At 43.2% G+C, this 22,142-nt stretch overlaps 1 protein-coding gene across 3 annotated transcripts in view; it reads left to right on the top strand.

Moving 5' to 3' along the window:
- LATS2 (large tumor suppressor kinase 2) overlaps nt 1–17,440 on the top strand; it is a 50,561-nt gene extending 33,121 nt beyond the window's left edge. For all 3 annotated transcript variants that reach the window (XM_075419003.1, XM_075419014.1, XM_075419022.1), the window contains exons 3-8: nt 4,115–4,247; nt 8,163–9,700; nt 12,112–12,694; nt 13,331–13,513; nt 13,926–14,032; nt 14,798–17,440. In XM_075419003.1, the coding sequence (XP_075275118.1) occupies nt 4,115–4,247; nt 8,163–9,700; nt 12,112–12,694; nt 13,331–13,513; nt 13,926–14,032; nt 14,798–15,292 (3,039 nt within the window). In that variant the 3' untranslated portion in view covers nt 15,293–17,440. The remainder of the gene's footprint in view (nt 1–4,114; nt 4,248–8,162; nt 9,701–12,111; nt 12,695–13,330; nt 13,514–13,925; nt 14,033–14,797) is intronic.
- Nucleotides 17,441–22,142: the final 4,702 nt, after the last annotated feature.

Raw genomic sequence — 22,142 nt, 5'->3', positions numbered from 1 at the left:
AGCAGAACACAGCTAGCAGCCAGGTTTCTCAAACCGTCCTGTGGCTGACAGCGTTTGGCCTGGTGAAAAGGAAACGAACTGAAGTGGAGGGCCTGATGCAGTGTACCTTGCAGTTAATGGAAAACTTTGTTGACCTCAGTGGGAGCTGGATTTGATCCTGTGCCTACTGGAATGTTTTGGCGTTGGATATGACACCGAGTGGATTTTTTTTTTTTTCCCATGTCGCATTTCTGGTCCTTTTTCCCTTCCCTTTCTAAAACATACTTACCTTAGAGTGGTGTAAAATCAAGACAGCTCAATCTGTGTCAGTGTAGCTGTGCACTTTTGTCCTTGCCCAGTGTCTGTCCTCTTGTTTCCTCAGCTACTTCTACTGTCTATGGTATCAGTTTGCAAGATTTTGGCATTGATTGCCACCTTCTTGGAGGAGATTCTTCTTATGTTCTGCTGCTTCTTACAAACACCCTCCATCGCACTTAAGCTTCTGCTCTCCAACAGGTGTAACCGCTGGCACTGCTTAATCCCACTTCTGCCCTTCTTCCCATCTTTCAAAACAGTCCTTGTATCGATTTCCAGCAAATGCAGCCCAGGCTCTGGGCCCTGCCCCCAGCAGGGAGCCAGCTTCCCCTTCAGCCCGCTCCTGGAGGCCAGCCCTTCGCTGCCTTGCCCCAGCTGTGCTCCTTCGCTTGGCAGAGCTCATTGCTGCGTTGCATGTAGGAAGAAGAGGGCCACCATGCCCCGTTAGCCAGCGGCCACCTCGGGCACAGGGCACACCCTCCGTGACCCTCAGCCATGCATCAGCTTGCCTCCATCCCCGATGAAAAGGTGCTGGAGTGAGCGGAGCCCTCTTCATGTGACTGCCAGAGAGGAGAGAGCTGTGGGCATGGAGGGTGGCGATGGGAAAAACAACGCAGAGGAGGCCAAAGGCCAGCTGTAACTGGAGCAGTGCTGGAGCTTCTTGTTGCCCTCCAGTCTCTTGGAGTATCGCATGGCCCCAGGGGGATTTGTCTCCTGGGTGGAGAATTATGGTTGTATGTGATCTGCCCCCAAGAAAAACCCTTTCCTTTTGTATGTGGAATGTTTTGTTGTTGTTGTTGGTTGCTCTTCATTTGCTTGGAGATGATACAAGGCTTTTGTGAACCAGCATCAGAAACTGGGGCTATTTGTGTCTCAGGATAGCTACAGGGGAGAGGGCCAAAGCTATGGGATGGTATACAGGGGAATCGCAGGTGTTCTTCTGAACGACAAAAAAAACTTAGTTCATTTTTTCCAGGAGCAGTGTAAATGCTAAGCAAACAGAGTATGTAATGAGGAAACCCTTTGGAGGGTGGGACCTGACCTAATGAAAGATGAGGGGCAAGGAGCTGGAGCACAGGGCTGCTGCTGCTGCACTGGGGGCTTGCGGGGGTGAGATTGCCAGCAGCACATCTTCCAGTCTCAGGTGGTTGCTGGCCCTCATAGGTCATTGTACAATCCAGGGGTGATTCTGCCCCTCTACTCTGCTCTGGTGAGACCTCACCTGGAGTACTGCGTTCAGCTCTGGAGCCCTCAGCACAAGAAGGACATGGAACTGTTGGAGCGGGTCCAAAGGAGGGCTACAAAAATGATCCGAGGGCTGGAGCACCTCTCCTATGAGGACAGGCTGAGAGAGTTGGGCTTGTTCAGCCTGGAGAAGAGAAGGCTGTGGGGAGACCTGATTGCAGCCTTTCAGTACTTAAAGGGAGCCTATAGGAAAGATGGGGACAATCTCTTTAATAGAGACAACAGTGACAGGACGAGGGGTAATGGTTTTAAACTAAAACAGGTTAGGTTTAGGCTGGATATAAGGAAGAAATTCTTTACAATGAGGGTGGTGAAACTCTGGAACGGGTTGCCCAGAGAGGTAGTGGAGGCCCCATCCCTGGAAACATTCAAGACCAGGTTGGACAGGGCTCTGAGCAACCTGATCTAGTTAGTGGTGTCCCTGCTAGCTGCGGGGGGGTTGACTAGATGACCTCTAGGGGTCCCTTCCGACCCAAAACTTTCTATGATTCTAAATCGATGATATGGGCTGTTTGATTAATCATTAAGAAAACTGTTTACCAAGCATGGATTCTCTTGGTACCCCACTGCAGACAAAACAAAAAAAAAACCCCAACATTCAAGCCACCCCAAATGTCTGCATGGAGCACATTTGATTTAGGAAACTTTAAGACTTGTGATCTAAGGCTAGATCCAGCTGGTGTAAATGGGCAGAGTGCGTTAGCAGCCCTGTGGAATGGGCTGTAAAGTCCAGAGTCCCTGGAGGGTGAGAAAGCTGAGCACTAGGATGCAGAATTGCTAACACTTAAGAAATGTGTCCAGAAGAAGAAAAAAGAAAGAGAGGAAAAAAAAACATTGTGGGAAATTCTTTCCTGCATACATAATAGTTTTCTGTTGATTTAAAATTGCCCTTACTAATGTGTTGATGCCAGTGAAATATTTCAGCTATAGGAAATGTGAAACCAACTACTGCCTTTCTATGAATTATGAGTCATAAATTGTATGAAAAATATTAAAACTTGCTATAGCTATTCCCCAAGCAGAACCTCTGACTAATGGAGAAAATGCTGCCATTTTGAGGGGAGTAGGAGGGGACTGAGCTAAGCGAAGCAAAATGTGCCAGCGTATGGCTCTGTGCTGTGTGAATTTGTGTCATCCGAGATGATCCTCCCTTGCAAAGTAAAGAATTAGTGAGTATGTTACATGTACATGCAGTTCAGTTGAGCAAAGTTGCTCTTTGCCAGATGATACAGGAAAGAGACGTACATGTGAGGCTACCTGACTGCTAGCCGGTGCGCAGAACTGCCTTGTGGGAGAGCTGTGTGCTTGTGCCAACCCAGCCATCACATCTGCAGTTGGTAACCCAAGCCAAAAAGGTACAAACTCCATCTGATTCAGCACTCAGTGGGTAGGTTGTGATGACAGAATTCCCCTAAAAATGGCACTACAGTGGCAAGATAATAGGATACTGACATTTGCAGGCAGGTCCCTGGTGGTGACATTAATTTCATCCAACTTTAGCCACCTAAGAGCTAGGAGTCCAATTTAAATTAGTCCTCTAATCTTCTGTCACCAAAGGTCAGTTTATCTCCTGTTGTATCTATTTAATGAATTGCCTTTCAGAGGTGATTATAGAAAGGTTCTCAGCAAATACTTTTGACTAAGTGTCTAACTTTGTGGTGGCTGAAGTTCAGCGACGTGAATTCAACATTAAAGTTCTAGATTTCAGTTTCTTCACTAGTTCAGAAAAGCACGCAGTCTTGCAAGGATTTGTGAATTTTGCTTTGCAACCAGAGTCATTGTTGAAAGGTATTCTATATACCTGAGCTACAAGTAAACGTACAAACAAATTCCAGAAGGTGACTTGCTGGCTGTAGAGCAGGGGACACTAACCGTGGTTGTGTTGGGGTAGTTTAACAGTAGTATTCATATTTACTCCAGTTGTAGTTTTCAGGTTGTGTGTCTGGCACCCATATTAACTTCTCAGTGATGGATGTGTGCCCAATAAAATACAGCTAAAAAGACTAACAATATGAAATGCAGTTTGGTGTGCTAGTCATTTTCCAAACAGATAGTGGATGGTGTCCCAGCTGTAGTGAAAACTGCAGTCTTTCTTCCCCATTGGCTCTACAGGGGCCAGGATTTGCACAGCAGAAATCGGTCCCTCCCTAATTAACTTCTTGTGACATCTATGAAACCATAAAGCTTTTACTGTGTTCAGGTATGACTAAGAGACATGCTCTCGAATACCAAAAGCTAAATATTTCATTCTGTTTCATCCTATGTCAAACTATGCTGCCTTTTCCAGATTTGACTCAAAGTTTTTAAGGAGTCTTAAAGTACACATTTCAATTTGATGCTTCTTTAATTGCCAGAGTTTGGGTAGGTTGTGTTTTTTCTTATTGATTGAATTTTTGAGTTGTATAAGGCATGCGAATATTTTCAAAATATGAGTCCGTTTGGCTTCGGGCAGCTATGATCTGGTGTGAATTATAAAATGTTTCTATAAATGTAAGAACACTTACTGCTTTCTAGCCTGTAGTACAGTGCTTGGATTTTGTCTCGGTGTGATTCAAGTCATGTTTGCTTTATACAGGAGATGGCTGTCCGAGCACTGAAGCAGACGGGTAGCAGAAGTATTGAAGCGGCTCTCGAGTATATCAGTAAGATGAGCTACTTGGATCCTAGAAACGAACAGATAGTACGTGTAATTAAGCAGACCTCACCAGGTAAGCATGAACTTTTTTTAAAAAAATTGTGTTCTTCTTTCTTGCAATAAGCTATTTTTGGAAGTAGAGTCGTTGCTGGTGAGGAGTAGTGGATTGGCAGTATTCAGTAGCAGTCTTGTAGGAGACAGTGAAGGAAATGTGGCCCTGCAAGGTGAGGTGGGCTGGAAGCTGAACACAACTAGCCTGCGTTGCAAAAGCACATTCATAGTTCATCTGCTTAAAGACAACGCTATTTATCCCTCGTTGCAAATCACCAAAATCATTTCAAGTTTACTGAAAGTAAGAGCTTGCAAGTACGTAATTGCTATGGAGTTATGAGATAGCTCACTTCCCAGGAATTCATTCATGTTAACATCCTTGTAAGTACACTGTGGAAGTAGCCTGGGCCCAGATAACAGAAGCTTTTCGACTCATCCCTGCTAGTCTGCCTCTGTTTCATGCAAATTAGCAAATAGGAGGATTTGGGCCCTACATATGTCTCAGCTGACAAAAGGACTTGCAAGAGCGGTTTCCCGTCAGGTGTTGGCACTTGCAGCACTTCAGAATGCTTTTGATGTGTGATCAGGATACACTGGTTTGATAGTTTGTTACTTTTATCTTCTTTCAGTTTCAAAAATTGGCGAGGCAGACCAGTAACCATCCTCTGACTGACTGAACCTGTGTAATTGCAGTGTTACATGTTGCAGAGGGGTTAGTGGACTGAGCGGATTGAGAGCTGTTGGCAGGGGCCTGTTTTTCTGGACAAGGAACTTCTCTTGTGTCAGTGGCAAGATTTAGACTTAAAAGGTCGTGTCATTGTTGGACTAGTTGAAGCTAACAAATCCATTCAATCAGTCTGATTACAGTAGTACAGACCTCTTAAGTGTGGTCATAAGTCGAGTTTACTGAGCTTAAGTGATTTCCACATGACAAATTTCTCTTCTTGGCCACCTCAGCAGCTCCTTTTTTCTTGCTTCGTGATCACATCAAAGGTCTTTGTTGGGAAGGGTGTTAAATTTGCCATGGTTGATAGAGACACACACCCAGAGATGAGGAAAGCTGACTAAGAGAAAGCCCATTCAGTTTACAAAGAGAAATCCCTGGATAGGAAGGAGGTTTTGAGTAACACCACTTCTTTCCTGAGCCACATATAGGGAAGACGGAAATGGGGAGGAACCCCATTTTCCAGGTGGTCGCTCTCAGGAATGGAGTTTCAGTGATGGGAAAGGGTGATGGTTCTGTGTAAGGACCAGCTCAGCTGCCTTTTCTATCAGTCTTAGCCTTTTTGTTTTATCATTTGGGGAAATTCTGGAAAATCCTAATTTCTGAGAGTGTCACCCTGCAGGGTGACCACCTGATAGACAAAGTAGTACTAGGCAGTTCGCTATTTGGAGAGCTCTGTCTTAACACATGCGCAAATGTGGGCTCAGTTGGGCCCTAAGGAGAATTTAAAATAACTTTGACAGAATTACTGAACTGTATGTTGCTTTATATTATGAAGGCTTTATTCCTTAAAGTGAAAGAACACACCCGGTCCTAAAGTGCATACTTTTCCTCTGAAAGGGTTGAAAAATCTTTCTAGGCTAACATTTTAATTACTCGGTTGCCTTTCGTTTGTTTTTGCTTTCTTAACATTGCAATGCATGCAGCTGTTTCGAATACTAAACCTTTCGAGCTGAAGATCTACCTTTGCTTCTAGGATACACAGAATGCAAAACTTAAATATCATGCAATTGATGTTTACCTGACTGAGATGCCACAAAATCATATTGATTTGCTTGGTATGGTATTGTTTGTGCTAGGATAGCATAGGTCTCCCCTAGTTCATTGGTAAGCATGTAATGCTACTTGGGAAATTTTCATTTGCAGTTTGAGAAATCAGATCTCCCATGTTTGAATTCCATATATTGGTGTATGGAAATAGATTTTCAAATTACTTGGTTTTGTCCTGTTTTAACTTCAGTAGTAAAGGTGACAAGAATTTCAGTATACTGGCAAGACACAAATAAAAGTTATCAGATACTACTGTGCAGCAGAGTTATGTATAAAAACAGATAATCCCATAAGTATAGTTGATTCATCTCAAGAATTACAATCTAAAGCATTCATAGGCAAGAGATAGTCATAACAGCTACTGTGCTGAATAGGTAAACGCATAGAATAATTATGTGTTATCCACACATCGTTACTGTGTGGAATAAAAAAAATATCTGCAACTACCACGTTTGGTATCTTTCACAAATCCAAATATTCTTACATCAGACCAGAACAGGCTTACTGATGTACAAATGTAGGAGGTGGACATCGTATCTCTCTTAATATCAGCAAGATTCCTTGCACAGCTGAAGTATGTGTCCCAAAGGAGGACAGTTACTGCTGCTGCTTTCCTTCATGGCCTCTGCTAGGGAAAAACAAATTCAGTTTGCCCCTGAGGCTCAGCATGAATCCTACTGAGAGAGATGACAAATGGATCTTACAGCTGCCTCCCACCTCCAGGCCAGAGTGGCCGCTTCTTGGGATGCTTTGGGTTGCCATAGCCTCATCAGTGCATCTCACTGTGTCCCAGCAGGTGAGCTGTCGGGGAGTGCTGTTATACGTACAACCTCAGTAAGCACGGCCTTGTGCTATCATAGGAAAAAGAGATGCCGATCATAGATTTCACTTTAAAGAACACTGATTATTTGTCCGACTTGATTCCATTTAAAAACACAGCACTGTCTATAGAAGTGTCACTTAGTGTGGGGGCAGCCTCTTCAGTGTGCAGAGATGGTGCATAGACCTGTGTTAATAATGTGCATGTCCTTGTGTGTCTGTATATAGCACGGCTTATGTGTCAAGGTGAGGAGTTAACAGCTGTGCTCAGGTGTGCTGCATCTGGCCCAGCTGGGACATGCTGTAATGCAATAATCAGAGAATCTTGCAATCCAGTGTTCAGGCCTGTTAGCTCAATACAACTATTTCTGCAGACCATGTGAAGTCAAGATTTTAAAAGGAAATTCTTTAGGCATAAATGGGCCAAGTCCTGTGATCTGTGAAGGGTAAAGAACCAGAAGGTGAACAAAAAAATAGCGACAGCACAATCTCCCCTTGTCTTTTTAGCACAGCCAGTGCTTTGATCTGAGGACAAATTGCAGGTGTGTAAAGAACTGATGAAAAGTACCATTAACACTTCCAGTGTAAGAATGCTGCTATCTCATCTCTGCACATTCTTCAAGCTAAGATTAACATGTTGACACCCTGAAAGATTTGCCTTCCATACAGATGGAAGATGCGTAATATGAGGAGATGCTCTGTGTCCAACATGTTGGAAAGTACACAGGACAAACTGTATGATGCCTGTGTTGTAAATGAAGGAGAGGGAAACGATTTTTGAGGAGAACGGTAGAACAGAGAGATGTAAACAGATCCCCAGCGTGAGCAGTGAGCTCACTGTACAGAAGATGTGGACTATGTGATGACCTGGTAGCTTATAGTAATGTTGACTTTAAGTTGTATTGACAGTCCTTCCGGGAGCTTTTTTTTCTCCTCTTGGTGCTGTACTTAACCCCCTGCTCTGTAGCTTCCTCCTGTCTGTGAGTAATGAGTGGTAATACTGGTGCAGCTTTAAAAGCCAGGCTGTAGTGTAATTTGATGATTTCATAGTTAAGGAATTTGTGCTTCTATTTTCATGATTTGATAGGACTCCCTGATGATTCCTGGCATGAGCAGTGTTGTGAGCCAGTAGCTCATTATCAGTAGTAGTACTTGGCACCTGTAACTTTAAATGTTCAGAGTGCTTAATTTAGATTTTGGAAGGTGTTTTTATAACACATGCTCCCTACGCAGCATACGTGCATGTGTCTGTATGTCTGTATGTATAGATGGATGAGTAATGCAAAATAATTGGTTCACCTGAATTGTTTCCTAACATTCTTCTGTGGTTTTTTTTTTATAAAGGAAAGGGTATTGTGCCAAATAATGTAACCCGCAGGCCAAGCTTCGAAGGATCAAACGAATCTTTTCCGTCCTACCACCAGATCAGTAATGCAGCCTATGAAGGGACAGGCTTTGGAGCAGAAGGTGCAAACATGCTTACTGATGTTCCAAGGCCATACATGGACTATTTAATCTCTACTTCGCAGTCTACAGCTATGAATGCTCCTGTACAGCGGCCTTCTGGTGTAGGCACTCACAGCACACCAACAAGCCATCAGCAGAAAACATACCCTGCAAATATTGAGTCTTCTGTGATTAATTATCCAGTGGCTAATCACAGTAGTCAAGCTTTACAGCTGCAGGCATCCCATGGCTCCAACAGCCAACATTACAGTAGGCAGCACATGATGGTGCAGGGGGAACCTATGGGGTATGGTGTTCAGCGGAGTCCATCCTTCCAAAACAAGATGCAGCAGGAGGGAGGATACACCAATCTCCCAAATAAAGGGGCAGTTGTTCAGAATAATTCTGGTCATGCATTTCAGCAGACACCGGCAAGCCTGTATATATCACATTCTCATCACAAACAGACAAGTCCTTCTTCTCATCAAATGCATGTGATATCGAGAGGTCCAGCCTTCACTAATGATTTTTCAGACAGTCCACCACAAAATCTATTAACTCCATCTAGAAATAGCCTAAACATGGACCTCTATGACATTAATAATCCTCAAGTTCAGCAGTGGCAGGGAGCAACACCATCACGCCGAGATTCTTTACAAAATCCGGGAATAGAAACATCTCCACGGCAACATGTACCCTTTAGACCCGATGCCACAGTGCCGAGCAGAACAAACTCCTTTAACAACCACCAGCAACAGCCACAAGTGACAGTGTCTATAAGACAGGTTCCTGCAGGAAAACCTGATCCTTCAATTACGTCTCCTAATACGATCACAGCAGTCACATCTGCTCATATTCTCCAGCCAGTGAAGAGCATGAGAGTGATGAGACCTGAGCCGCAGACTGCAGTGGGACCATCCCATCCTGGCTGGTTACCTGCGCAGGCACCAGCTGTGGATGGCTTGGAGATCATTGAGCAGCATGTGCCACCTGTTGGAGCAGCTAATGCCTATCAACTAGATGTGGATTATGGTAACCAGGAACTGCGGTGTCCGCCACCACCGTATCCCAAGCATTTGTTACTTCCTGGTAACTCTGAGCAGTTTGATATCAACTGCTTGTGCATGGGCGTAGAGCAGACCCTCCGTGTAGTCCCCAGTTCGACGTGCAATAAGGCTGAGGAGAACAGTGAGCGAAATGATAAAAGCAGCAAGAACGCTAAAGCTGAAAAACCAAGCAAGGATAAAAAGCAGATTCAGACGTCTCCGGTGCCTGTGCGAAAAAATGGCAAAGATGAGGAAAAGCGAGAATCGCGAATAAAGAGCTACTCGCCTTTTGCCTTCAAGTTCTACATGGAGCAACATGTAGAAAATGTCATAAAGACCTACCAGCAGAAAATTAACAGAAGATTACAACTGGAGCAAGAAATGGCTAAAGTAATTCTCCTTGTTTTGTTATAATAAAAGCTAATGGGGTCAAATTGATTATTACTAATTTTAATCAGTAAAAAAAATTTATAAAAGCAGACTCCACTGGAAGTAGTAGGTATCTAGCACCTCCCTGTACCAGACTATTTTCACTTAGAAGTGTGGATGCAGGTCTGGGAGGCTGTTTGAAAAACCTGAGAAGTGAAATAATATATTTTGATACCAGAAAAGTAAAATGAAGCAAAACCCTCCATAGCAGGAAAGTGTTAGGTTTGCTTAGGCAAGAACTCAGAAGCCAGGTTTGAGGCCGAGATAACACAGGCAAAAATTTGGCAGCTCTTCCATAACTCCAAAAAAGGTTTTCTCTTTGCTCCAGTTCTTCCTCCCTGTTCCGTGATAGCCACTCATTCACCAAAGCCATGGTTCAACTTGGCAGTATATTCACTGTGCCGTCTTTTCAAGTGAATATCTAATACTTGACTGGAAGTTGTCTGTTGAACACATGTAAGTAATAATATTGTGCAAGTAATCGTATCTTGGCCAGCTTGACACTGATCTTGGGACCCTTGCTGGAACTTTGTCTACAAGCAGGTCTCAGGGAGGTGCGCTTTCTGGGTGAGAGTGCTTCTTTTGTGCCTAATAGTAGCTCTCAAACCTAAGCTGATTCACTGATAGAGCTTCTTAAAACAAAGCTGCCAAGTTCTGGTGGTTGCTCTGGCAATATTGTTTTTCATTTTTAAATGTGGAAGAGGTTTGGTTTGTTTTTTTTGTTCCCCGGGCATGACTAGAACATGACTAGTCTACTTTTGTATTTAAGAATAAACTCTGAGGAAAGCTGTTATTAATGCATAATGGATAATAATTAAATGCCCCATCTTCCCTAGCACAGTCAGTTCCAGAGTCAAGTAATCTGATGCTCACATTGCTCCAGAAAACTCAGCAGTTTGTTTGTTGAGGTTAAAATTAAACGAATATGCTTCTAAAATCTCTAGAAGGGTCGGCATTTTAGTAACAGTTAGTAGTTTGTCCTCACTGCAAGTACAGATTGTGTTGCATTGCTTGGATTTAGTGAATGTTTTCCTGAGATTGAGATAGGGAATGATCTCTAGAGAAGTAAACGAGCAGCTAATCGTGTTAGTTGTTCTCTTCTGACTCTTCAGCTTTCCCTCATTTCATAACCCAGAGGTAATTCGGCTATAAACAAAACCAACTCCTTCCCCTAGCAACCTCATCACTGGCTGGAATAATACACTTGGGAGATTTTGGCTATCTGAATATTGTGTTATTCTAGAATTAACCAAGAACACAACACACTAATTATTTCACCTTAAACCAGTAAACACTTCTTTTATTATGGATTGATGTACTTGCTTTACCTTTTAAAAACAGTATTACTTGTTTTGGTTTAGCTGTTGCCTTCAGTCTTAAAATTCATCCTACCTGTTCTGCAAGTTTCTGCAGACCTCCTCCATCCTTTATTCATACAGATGTCATTTTTATACTGTGGGAATTTCACTGCGTAGTCTGGCTGCCTACACTCATCTTTAAAGACCTAGACTACAGATGTGAAGTTAAATCAGTCTAAGCAGGGGCCTTGTGGGCTAATCAGTCAGCTTCCTCCACCCTCCTCCTCATTGCCCCTTCCCACCAGGCACTAATCTTTCTCTCCCAGTGCTTCAGTTGATGCCAGTTAATTCAGGATTTTGGAAATGGGGTATGCAGAAAGAAAGGGGAAATGCTGTGGAAGATAAGTTGCCAGAGGATCCTGAGGCTTCTGCTGGTGGCGGCTGCCAGTGGCTCTTGGGAGAGGGACAGGCACGGAAGCTGGCAGAGTTAGCAGTGTGCAGGCTCCATCTTGAAGGGTGGGGAAAGTCTAGATGGATACTGCTGTTTCTCCCTTTCTCAGGAGGTATCTCCCCGCAGCCATGTGAAATGTTACTTGCAGTTACTTGGAGGCTCTCTGGGGACAGGAGGTGGCTGGACAAGCCAGAACAAAGTGAACTGCTGCATCTAGGTTTAAGTTTCAGTTGAAGTTAAGCTGTACTGCAGTGCATGTACGTGTAGTGGAGTGCAGTGGTAAAGCGCGCATTTGAAAGGTGTAAATCAAACCTCATGATCAGGTTTGTTGTGTTATATTCCCCTCTCTGACAGTATTGCCCCATGTCTCTTTGTTCACCAAATAGGAAAGGCAGACCAGTCTCAGATACAGCAAATTCAGGTAACAAGTTATGGCACAGTGAATTTGGTGGTATTTCAGAAATACCTCGTCAGAGAGATAAGAGACTATATCTCCCATGAATACATCTTTTCTGGTTCTTGGTTAATTTTTCTGAGAAAGGCATTTTGGAAATGCTAGTTTATTATTCTCTCCCTGTGAATGTAACAGTACTAGCTCTTGTGGTTTGCTTTCCTTTGTAAAGGCTGGCCTTTGTGAAGCAGAACAGGAACAAATGAGGAAAATTCTCTACCAGAAGGAGTCCAACTACAACAGACTTAAAAGGGCCAAAATGGACAAATCTATGTTTGTGAAAATCAAGACTCTGGGTATTGGTGCATTTGGAGAAGTATGCCTGGCCTGCAAAGTGGATACCCATGCCCTGTATGCCATGAAGACTCTGCGAAAGAAGGATGTGTTAAACCGAAACCAGGTGGCTCATGTCAAAGCGGAGAGGGACATACTTGCTGAGGCAGACAATGAATGGGTGGTTAAACTCTATTATTCCTTCCAAGATAAAGAGAACTTGTACTTTGTGATGGACTACATCCCAGGAGGGGATATGATGAGTCTGCTGATTCGGATGGAGGTCTTTCCAGAGCGTCTGGCTAGGTTTTATATTGCAGAGCTCACTTTGGCTATAGAGAGTGTGCACAAAATGGGATTTATTCATCGAGACATCAAGCCTGACAACATTCTAATAGACCTTGATGGGCATATCAAACTGACTGACTTTGGACTGTGTACTGGATTCAGGTGGACTCACAATTCAAAATACTATCAGAAAGGTAGTGTTCTTAGGCTTTATTTGTGATGATATTGCATTATTTATTTTGAAACAAACAGGTACCTCTTGGCAGAAATGCCAGCTCAGAAAACAGAGGTGTGTACGTGGACAAAGGGTCATGACAATATGATGTGTCTGTCTTGCTCTTTCAGTTAGTTTGTTTCCAGTCCTTTGTTTCCAATAGTGTTTAAATCCCTACCAGTAATCTGGCTGACCACTGCAGTAGAAGCAATTAAGCGATTTTTCAGTTTACACTTGTTTGGAGGGTCTCTTTTGATGGTGAAATAATTTAATCACAGATTTAAAGTACTCCATGCACCTCCTGCATGTGCCATTGAGGAATATTGGTGTCTTGGCAAAAAGGTCATGAACAATTGGTGTAGCTAATCTAAATACACTCTATTGTTCTGTGTCTCCCATATGGGAGCATACTTCCTTGTGCTGAGACAGAGGTGTTTTGCTGGTTGTGGAAAACCAGTTGTGAACGGGAGGGCAGAAGGAAATGCCTTGAGTTTAAAGTTTAAATTCTGTTCTTCAGTGAGAGTAGGAGATAGCACAACTAGATCTAGATAAATACTTTGCTCTTTGTGTGTTGTGTTTATGACTGTGAATGTAAACTTTCTCTCCCATTTGAAAGGGAGCCATATCAGACAAGACAGCATGGAGCCCAGTGATCTTTGGGATGATGTGTCCAATTGTAGATGTGGAGATAGGCTGAAGACATTGGAACAAAGAGCTAAGAAGCAGCATCAGAGATGTCTAGCCCACTCATTAGTTGGAACCCCTAATTATATTGCTCCTGAAGTCCTGCTTCGAAAAGGTAGATAACCTGTATTTTTCTCCTGTTTAAGTGACTGTCAATGCTTTGATTTCCTTCCCTCCCGCCCTGCCCGCCCCCCCCCCCCAAAAAAAAAAAAAAAGCTTTCTGCTTTGGAAGATTGTCATTCTGAAGGTTACAAACACTTAAATTAAGGAGAACACATCTCTCTACATGCTCCACTGTTTGATTCCCGGACAACAGGATTAGATCTTTACTGGACAGCAGTAGAATTTAGGTCAGCAAACAGAAGTGACTTTATGGTGAAGGTGTACTGGGAGTCCTGTGTTTTTAGATCACAGATTGATTGTCTGAGAAAAGGCAGAAATCTGTGCTGTGTGTTTTAATACTTGTTGCAAGTAACTGCATGCACATTCTGCTTGGTTGGAGAACAACCTTTTGACTTGCCTTTCAGGATACACTCAGCTCTGTGACTGGTGGAGTGTTGGTGTGATCCTCTTTGAGATGTTAGTGGGACAGCCTCCTTTTCTGGCTCCTACGCCCACAGAAACCCAACTGAAGGTAAGTTGAAGCAAAATTCCAGTCTGTGGTAGCAAAATTTTAACCTTTTCCCTTCCCTTCTCCTCCATGCACAGACCTATCCCTCTTGTTTTACTAGAGAAAGGAGCAGTAATTACAAAAGTCTGATTTTAGATAGTCCTATGCAGGGACAAATCCTTTCCCAATCAATGAAGATACTGAATATCAGACTAGAACTGACTTGTCCAACTGCATAGATAGTTATTAGTTTTATGGGTCTTTTCAGCACAATTCCAGTCTCTTAAGCATAAGTTCATCTATCTAAATTCCTTACGATGCCTGTCAGATTTGAGTAAGCTGATATGCTAGTGATAATTGCAGTTGACAATCTAAGCATTTCAAAGTCAAGCAGCGAGTAGTTTTTTATTAGAAAGGCTGTATCTCATGACCACTTTTCCTAGTTTACATTTTGGAGATGAAATGAAGTAATTCTTTGAAGTCATTGCGTGATGTCATGTGTAAACTGAATATGTTCTCAAATCGGACTGTGGGAGCATTCAGGAAGGAACTTGTTTTTTTTAAAAATGGAATTGCTCCTTTTATCTGCTATCTGACAATGTTTCTTGATTCGTTAAAGTCATTATTAACAGCTGATGCAATCTAATCTGTGGGTTCTTGAACATTGAAAATCACTACACAGACTGTGAGTTGGCTAGCTATGTGTATACTTCTGTACAGTTAATGTTGACAACTGGAAGGGTTCTGTTTCCAGGATTAGAAAATGTTTAATACCTTTCTTATTTCCAGGTGATAAATTGGGAAAGCACGCTGCACATTCCCTCACAGATCAAGCTAAGCCCTGAGGCAACTGATCTCATCACAAAGCTCTGCTGTGCCGCTGAGGACAGGCTTGGAAGAAATGGAGCAGATGATATTAAGGCCCATTCTTTCTTTCACTCTATGGACTTCTCTACCGATATCCGTAGGCAGCCAGCTCCCTATGTTCCAAAGATCAGCCATCCAATGGACACTTCAAATTTTGATCCAGTTGAAGAAGAAAGTCCTTGGAATGATGCTAGCGGTGACAGCACCAGGACATGGGATCCACTAGCCTCTTCCAATAGCAAACACACAGAACATGCTTTTTACGAGTTTACTTTCCGAAGGTTCTTCGATGACAATGGGTATCCGTTCAGGTATCCCAAACCTTCAGGAATGGAAGTTGGCCAGTCTGAGAAATCTGATGTAGAAGACAAAGGTGTGGTGGATCAGACTGGAGCTTGTCAGCCTGTATATGTGTAAATTACTGTATAGAGTACTCCAGATAAGACTAATCTCAAATCCAGTAGGGCCTTTAACTGATGCTTTAGGAGCTGATCCTGCAGTCCTTGTTCGGGTGTAACTTCAGCTGATGCTGTAGTCACCCTGGGGAGTCAGAAGCTTGCAGGGCCAGCTCCTAAAAATGGCACTCTTCAAAGTTCAGGTCAGTTTTACTGTAAATAACTTTGTTGATAATTACACTTGAAATCCTGGTCGCCACCAAAATCTGCAAGGCCAACAGTCGATCATTTCTAGGCCTATTTTTATTTGAGGTCAGCATCCCCCTACTCAGATTAACATTTACAGACTTCTGCAACTGTCAGCGTTATTTTTTAAATGAATAAAGAGCACTTATATTTTGTTTATAGCAGGGGGGGTTTCCTACTAAATTATAGGGATTAACTTTGACAAATCATGCTGCTGTTCTTCTTTTCTACATTTTAATTTTATCCATAGCACTTATTTCACATTTAGGAAGATGCATAAAGCTGAAGAACATGTGATGAAAGGTCTCTGTGCAATAATGTAAGAAAGGAAAAAAGAAAAAAAAAAAAAAAAAAAAAGAAAAAAAACAAACCTGCTCCTCTAATTTTCTAAATTTACTGATGCCATTGTGTTCGCACCGTGATTTTTGTTTGTTATGTGTATTTTCCACATTTCAAAATTGTGACATAACCTTAAAGCTGCTTTATTTCCTTCTGCTTATTGGAGTGTAATAGAAAGTGTGAGCAAGTGACAATATGGGTGTGATTTCATTGTCTAGTGTGTGAAGAATGTTGCATGAGCAGTGTTTTTCTATTTGAAATGGCCTTTTCTTGCCATTCACAGGCAGGTCCTGTGGATCCATTTTTACTAAGGGTCTAAAATTAGACCATTTTAAAGCGTGTGTTGATAATGTATTGTGTGGGTGGTTTCCTCTCATGATTGTATCCAATATTAATTTTGTAAAACAGATTGCAAAGGTTATAACTGAATAGTGATTTTGTGGTCTGATGTAGTAGATCATTTTAGTAAACACGTATCATCAGCACGCACGTTTCCCCAGGAAGGAGCAATAGCAAGACCATTGTTACAAAGCTGATTTGTGGCAACAGTCGAGGTTGGGCTTATTCAGGTAGCATGCAGCACAGTGGCCGTTGTCTAATACTAGCAGTAATGCAGAGCACCAGTGCTAACCTATGTAGCTCAACGTCTTCAAAACAGAATGTCTGACGCTGTGCTCCCGTAACACATCGAGAGCCTGAGTGCGATGAGGCTCATGTTTAGCGCATGCAGCTCCACGGGCGTCTATGGAACCTGGAGGTACGTGGCTTTTCCAGACGTTAGATCCCTACACGTGACTGGCTGTGTATCCGTTCAGGATCCTAATGTTTTAGGCACTGACATCTGAAAATGTTGGCATTGTTTGTAGGTCTTTCTGCCCTGTTGTCGATCGGTAAAAATGTTGCTGTGATGGAGCACAATAGTCCTTCATTTCTGTCAAATCATAAGCATACTTTGAAATATCAGTTCTTAACTATGTTAAAATATGCATTTTTCTTATATGTATAAGTGAGAATTATTCAAGGTGATATCAGAATACTAAAGATAATTAAGCCATACGTATTTGCATATATACTATATATAACTAAATAAGTAAACACACACAAAAATCCTTAATTCAAATTAGTGTAACAGTCCTATTTAAAGTGATTGACGTAATAACATTTGAGGAAAACACTCTTTAATGTGTTTTTGCTTTATTTTATTTTTAAATCTGGAGCTTCATTATTTTTTCCGTATGTTATTCCACATATTATTCCTTAATGTTTTAGCATATCCTATCCTATCCATTGTTTAGGTATCTAAGCAACAGCATATAAATTCATCAGCCTAAACTAAACAAAAATGATTGTGTATTTGTTTACATTTGTATGAAAGGAATGTTCTGAGGTATGCAGTGCTTGTGTTGTGACAGTTCATGTAAGATTCAGTATTACTGCTTTTTATATAGTAATGCCATTTTTTGTTATTTACATCTATCTGACATTCTTTCATGTGGTAGGTTCTTTCTCAGGAACTCAATTTAACTGTTATTTATTGATGTATCATTGCCTTTGAAAGCTTCTACTGGCACAATTTATTAAAAATCTGAATCAAAATCTAAAAGGCGTTACGTGTTCTTGAAAAGGATCGTTTCTGCCTTTTTTAAGGCAGAATTTTTAATTGGATTGTCTTTGTAATGCCAGTGATAGGTTTGAGTTAGAACTGTGAAATCTTGCCTCTCCTCCTGCAGCATTTGATGTGGAGTCTCTGGGTACATCAAGACAATTCCTTCTGTCCTCAAGGCCCGTGCGAACAAGGGGCAGGATTCCCCGGTGAGACTTCCTCTGGTGTGACTGGCTCAGCAGGCGGCATTAAATTCAACACCATCATGTCCTCTGCCGTGGTGGCTCTGCCAGGGCCGCCACAGCCGGAGTGCTTGCCCCCTCTGTCTGTTGGCTCCAATGTGTTTCTAATGCGTCAGTAATTCATCTGCAAATACAGAGTCTTTGCAACTAAGCAAAACAAGAGAACCTAGCCCAGAAGGAAGCAGGTGCTTCCACAACGAATATGTTACTCATTTAAAATCTATGCTGCAGGGAGCAGAAGCCAACTCGCATTTCACCTAAAGAAGAACTCATTTGAAAAACAAATCTTTCCAGTTTATCGGGTGCTGTCTCTAGAAGGCTCACGTCCTTTGCAGACATTTCCAGGGTAAACAGAAACTTGGAGTAAATTCTGTGAAATTTGGACAAGTAAACAATGTGCCATATGTTGGGACTGGCTCTAAGCAATCTTGGTTCTGCTGAACTTCCTGCAAAAAGCATCTCATATCTTCTTTTAAGAAGTTACATCAGTTCAATGTTTGCTTAAAAAAACCTCTCTTCCTTTAAAAAAACAAACAACAAAAAACCCCTGACGTATTTATTCCTGACTGAAAGCAAGGAGTTTATTAATTCTGAAGTGGTGTTTGTAGTTAAGGCCACGGGTTACACTGGAGATGTAATCCTAACTTTACTCCTGCTGCTGGTCTCAGTGAGGCAGGAATTTCATTCCTGGGTTTCAGCAAAGATGCAGTAACACCATTTTCTCTGTGTGCAGAAGTCTCTGTAATTGCCGCAAAAAAAAGTAAGTAATTGCTGTTTCCAGAACAGAAACTTTATAATGCAAGCGTGCCAGTGGCACAGGAACAGAAAGGGCCCCTGCAGCCTTTCATCCTTGTATTCTCTGCGGCCAGAGTTGCCAAGAAGCAGCGATGATTGTTGAGAAGCAAATTATTCCTAACTGGATGCAAAAGAGCTACCAGTGGATGTTATAACCAGGTACCTCGCCTGAATAACATGAAAGCTAAATGAGGGAGAGAGGCATTGGACTTTTAAATGGAAATGGAAGAATGAGGTTAACTATGCAGGAAGCAGGCAATCGCCTGGGACTTGATGGAAAACCGGTCTCATAAATGTGAGAAAATTCTGCTCTTTTCCCTGTAATTTTTGAGGTATGAAATAACTTCCTTAAGAGCTTTCCTAAAGAAACTGCAGTGAGAAGAGGAATTTAGAACATATAATTTGGTTCCATCCCAAAATACAGAAACATTGGCAGAAAATGGCAACTGTTACTAAAGTTATTATTGGAATTAAAAATATTAAATCTTTCTCACAGGAAATACTCTCAGGAATAGATAATGTAGAAATAGCAACCATTAAAACTTAAAAAAAAAAAGTGTAAGAATGTTTTTTGTGGCAAAGAAATCTGCTGCAGCAAGAACACGGAAGTTGTGCCTTTCTCTGGTTTCTGTTCTGAGCAGTGAATGAGCAGTGAGCAGCACTCAGTAAAAACAGTCCTGGCCTCATTCGTATCAAAGTAAACGGAGGATCTGATCCGTAAAGCTGTGGTCACCTTCTGCACACGCAACAGCAGCTCCAAGCCCTGCAGAAGAAACTGGAGCCTGGTGACACAGACGATGGAAATTCAAAGGGACTGACGGATGCGCTGACTTGTCGGCGTGGTTTGGAAGGTGCCCTCCCTTCAGTCCTGCGAGATGAAGAATACCTGTGCCGGCACCTCTTCGGTTGTAGGCAGTGAAGACAGCGGGGCTTCACGAAGGCAGGCCGTGTGCGATCTTAAGAATTTCCTAAACTTCGGTGGAGCTCAAACAAGAGCAGGATGGAAGGCACACCTCATCTCCTGGACTTGGTCCTGGGATCCCCATGACCCAGGAAAGCCCCAGGCACTTGGCCCCCTTGGCTGCTGTAAGGAAAGGGGGGATTGAGTGTGTGAGGGGTGCACATGGGTGAGGGGAAATAGCTGATCGTGTCAGATCACGAGTGGCAGCCAGGAAAAAGACTTTAAAGCTGGTCCAGCCTTGCTGCAGCGGTTACCCCATGGAGGTGCGTGTGTTGAGGAGATCGTTGATGTCGGCGCTTCCTGTTTGTCGCAGACTTTCTGGGAGCACAGAGCACACAATGGCCTCCTCGGCGAGTCCTGTTGGGCAGGAGGGAGCCTGCAGACGTACGTGGTCGTGTAGCGAGCCAGACCCACAGCTTTGGGCCACACTGTGCGGGGATGAATGCGGCCACATTGCCACCTGGCTCCCACACCACCTCCACCCCCGGGCTGCTTTAAAGCAGAGTGGAGCAACAGCGATGCTGCGGGTTTGCCCAGCCAAGTGCCACGAAGGAGCTCACCATATGCCATAAGGTGCTTGTCACAGACAATAAGCTTTTCCCCTAAACTCCTGACTTGCTTCTGAAGGCTGCACCGGCTGTCCCATAAATACCCTTGACGTAAGTAATAGCTGTTCCTTTTTTCCCTGGCTTTCATGCTGTTGGGAAGTCACGGGTGGTTTTCTTTTTTCAGGGCACCAGGTGACTGCACAGCTCTGTCTCTTCCCAAAGGGAGCACTGTTAGCTTGCTGTGGCCAGAGGGGCCATTGGGCTGGAAAGGAGAAGGATCTGCGTGTCACTCAGAAACACAACAAGCCTGATGGGATCTCTTTAGTGATGCAAGGTCTGAACATGAAATCACTCCTGAGGGCGGTAGCTCAGCCCCTCGTGGTAGCCTCATGGTCTGATGAGTTACGGTGTCTCTTTGGTGATTGCTTTCCATAGCACTGGTTGTTCTTGGCTTTAATAGCAACAGTAAGCTCAGCTTAACAACTGCCTGGCTTTCGTTGGTCTGATGACAGTTTCAGACTAGTTCATTTCACTAAAAAGTTACCTGATTGTGCTGAATAATGTAACCATTGAAAAGCCAAGAAAGGAACATGTGTTTACTTTTTAAGTGTCTAACTTTGCTACTGGGCCCTCATCACACGGGCAAGCGTTCATTAGCACGTTCTTCTGAACGGCTCAGTTGTCCAATGAATACCAACCTTACAGGTATGTTCACCAGCTATCTAAACCAGTGTCTGGTTTTAGCTCAATGTTAGGGGATCGGTAAGAGGTTTTTTGGTTTGGCTTTCTAGACATGAAATCTAACAGATAGGAAAGGGCAAAATGTAGGATTGATTTACCGGATAACAGCTCCAAAAGCTTCTGCGTAGAGTGTGGTTTAACCTGATGTGATGATGGAGCTCCAGGTCTGCCTTGTCCTGGCTGCGCAGCAGGACTGTAACGCTCACACAAGTCAGTGCTCTGCCCCCCCTGATGCTTAGCACTGGAGGAATTATCTAAATAAGAGTATCTCCCAGAAGAAAGTTTGTCTTTCCGTTCCCAGGGATCGGGTGGGGACAGGCCCTTTCCCTCAGGGAACTCTATTTGTGTTGTGAAGACCAAGTCACTGGGCAGAAGGAGGTGAATTCAAACCCATAGTGCGTTTTTTTTCCCCAAAGAAAACACTTCTCATAGGAAAATATTGGTTTGACAAGAGGGAAATATTTCGGGGGAACTTACTGGTGTGTTTACAACTATAATTCCAAAAAATGATAAAAAATATTTTGTTTCAAAAAAAACCAAAGCAAAAAATGTAATAAAAAGGCCAAGGGTTTGCATTGTGTATAACACAGTATATTCAGAGTTATAAAAATAAAAATGAATGGCTGTGAGTAGGTCATTTTGATGTTTCCAGACTGGATTTTTGAAATATAATTTCTTGGAAATTTCCAACTGTGTGTTCCAATTTAGGCCTAAATGATTTTTTTTAATGTTCCATTTCCCACATAACAGAGCCTGCCAATTTAAACTAGCTCTAAAAATAATAAAAGAGGTCAAACCAATCCAGGTAATATCTGGAATTAAAATGAACTTAATTGACAACCTCACCTCGCATAGAACTCTCACACCATCAGCCTTCTTGCCCTCTTCTAAACTTAACCTGTATCCCAGCCAGGGCTGGGAGCAGGGGTGATGGCAGCCAAGGTGCCGCAGTTGTGCCACGCTGCGCCAGTGTCCGCACCGTCCCTCGGCGGAGGGTGTCCCGCGCCGGGGGGACAGTCCGCGCGCACACACCGCAGCGCCGGCGCGGGGCCCTGCCTGACGGGGGTCAGACAAGCTGCTGGACTTGCACCGCAGCAGCCGCTACCCGGGGCTGAGCCGATCGCTGGTAAGCGTCGCTTTGTAAAGTGCCGACACGAGACGAGCAAGAGCCCGTTTGCTCCGGCTCGTAGCTGAGGGATTGACGCTGCTCCGCATGCAGTCCGCAAGGACGTGACTTCTGTGTGGGCTATACCTGTTCTGAGAGAGCTGGACCAGGGGCTGATCGCTGTTTCTGAGGCCAGGTGGTACCAATGGGCTTGTGTTCACAGTGACTGGGACTAGCGTCCCACCCCCAAGGATGCTTTTCTGTCCCCAGCGAGTAGCCGAGCACGGCAGAT

This window comes from Opisthocomus hoazin, chromosome 1 (assembly GCF_030867145.1).
Source record: "Opisthocomus hoazin isolate bOpiHoa1 chromosome 1, bOpiHoa1.hap1, whole genome shotgun sequence".
Taxonomy (NCBI): domain Eukaryota; kingdom Metazoa; phylum Chordata; class Aves; order Opisthocomiformes; family Opisthocomidae; genus Opisthocomus; species Opisthocomus hoazin.
The sequence above is the reverse complement of the archived record's forward strand: the minus strand, read 5'-3'. Positions and strand labels throughout refer to the sequence as shown.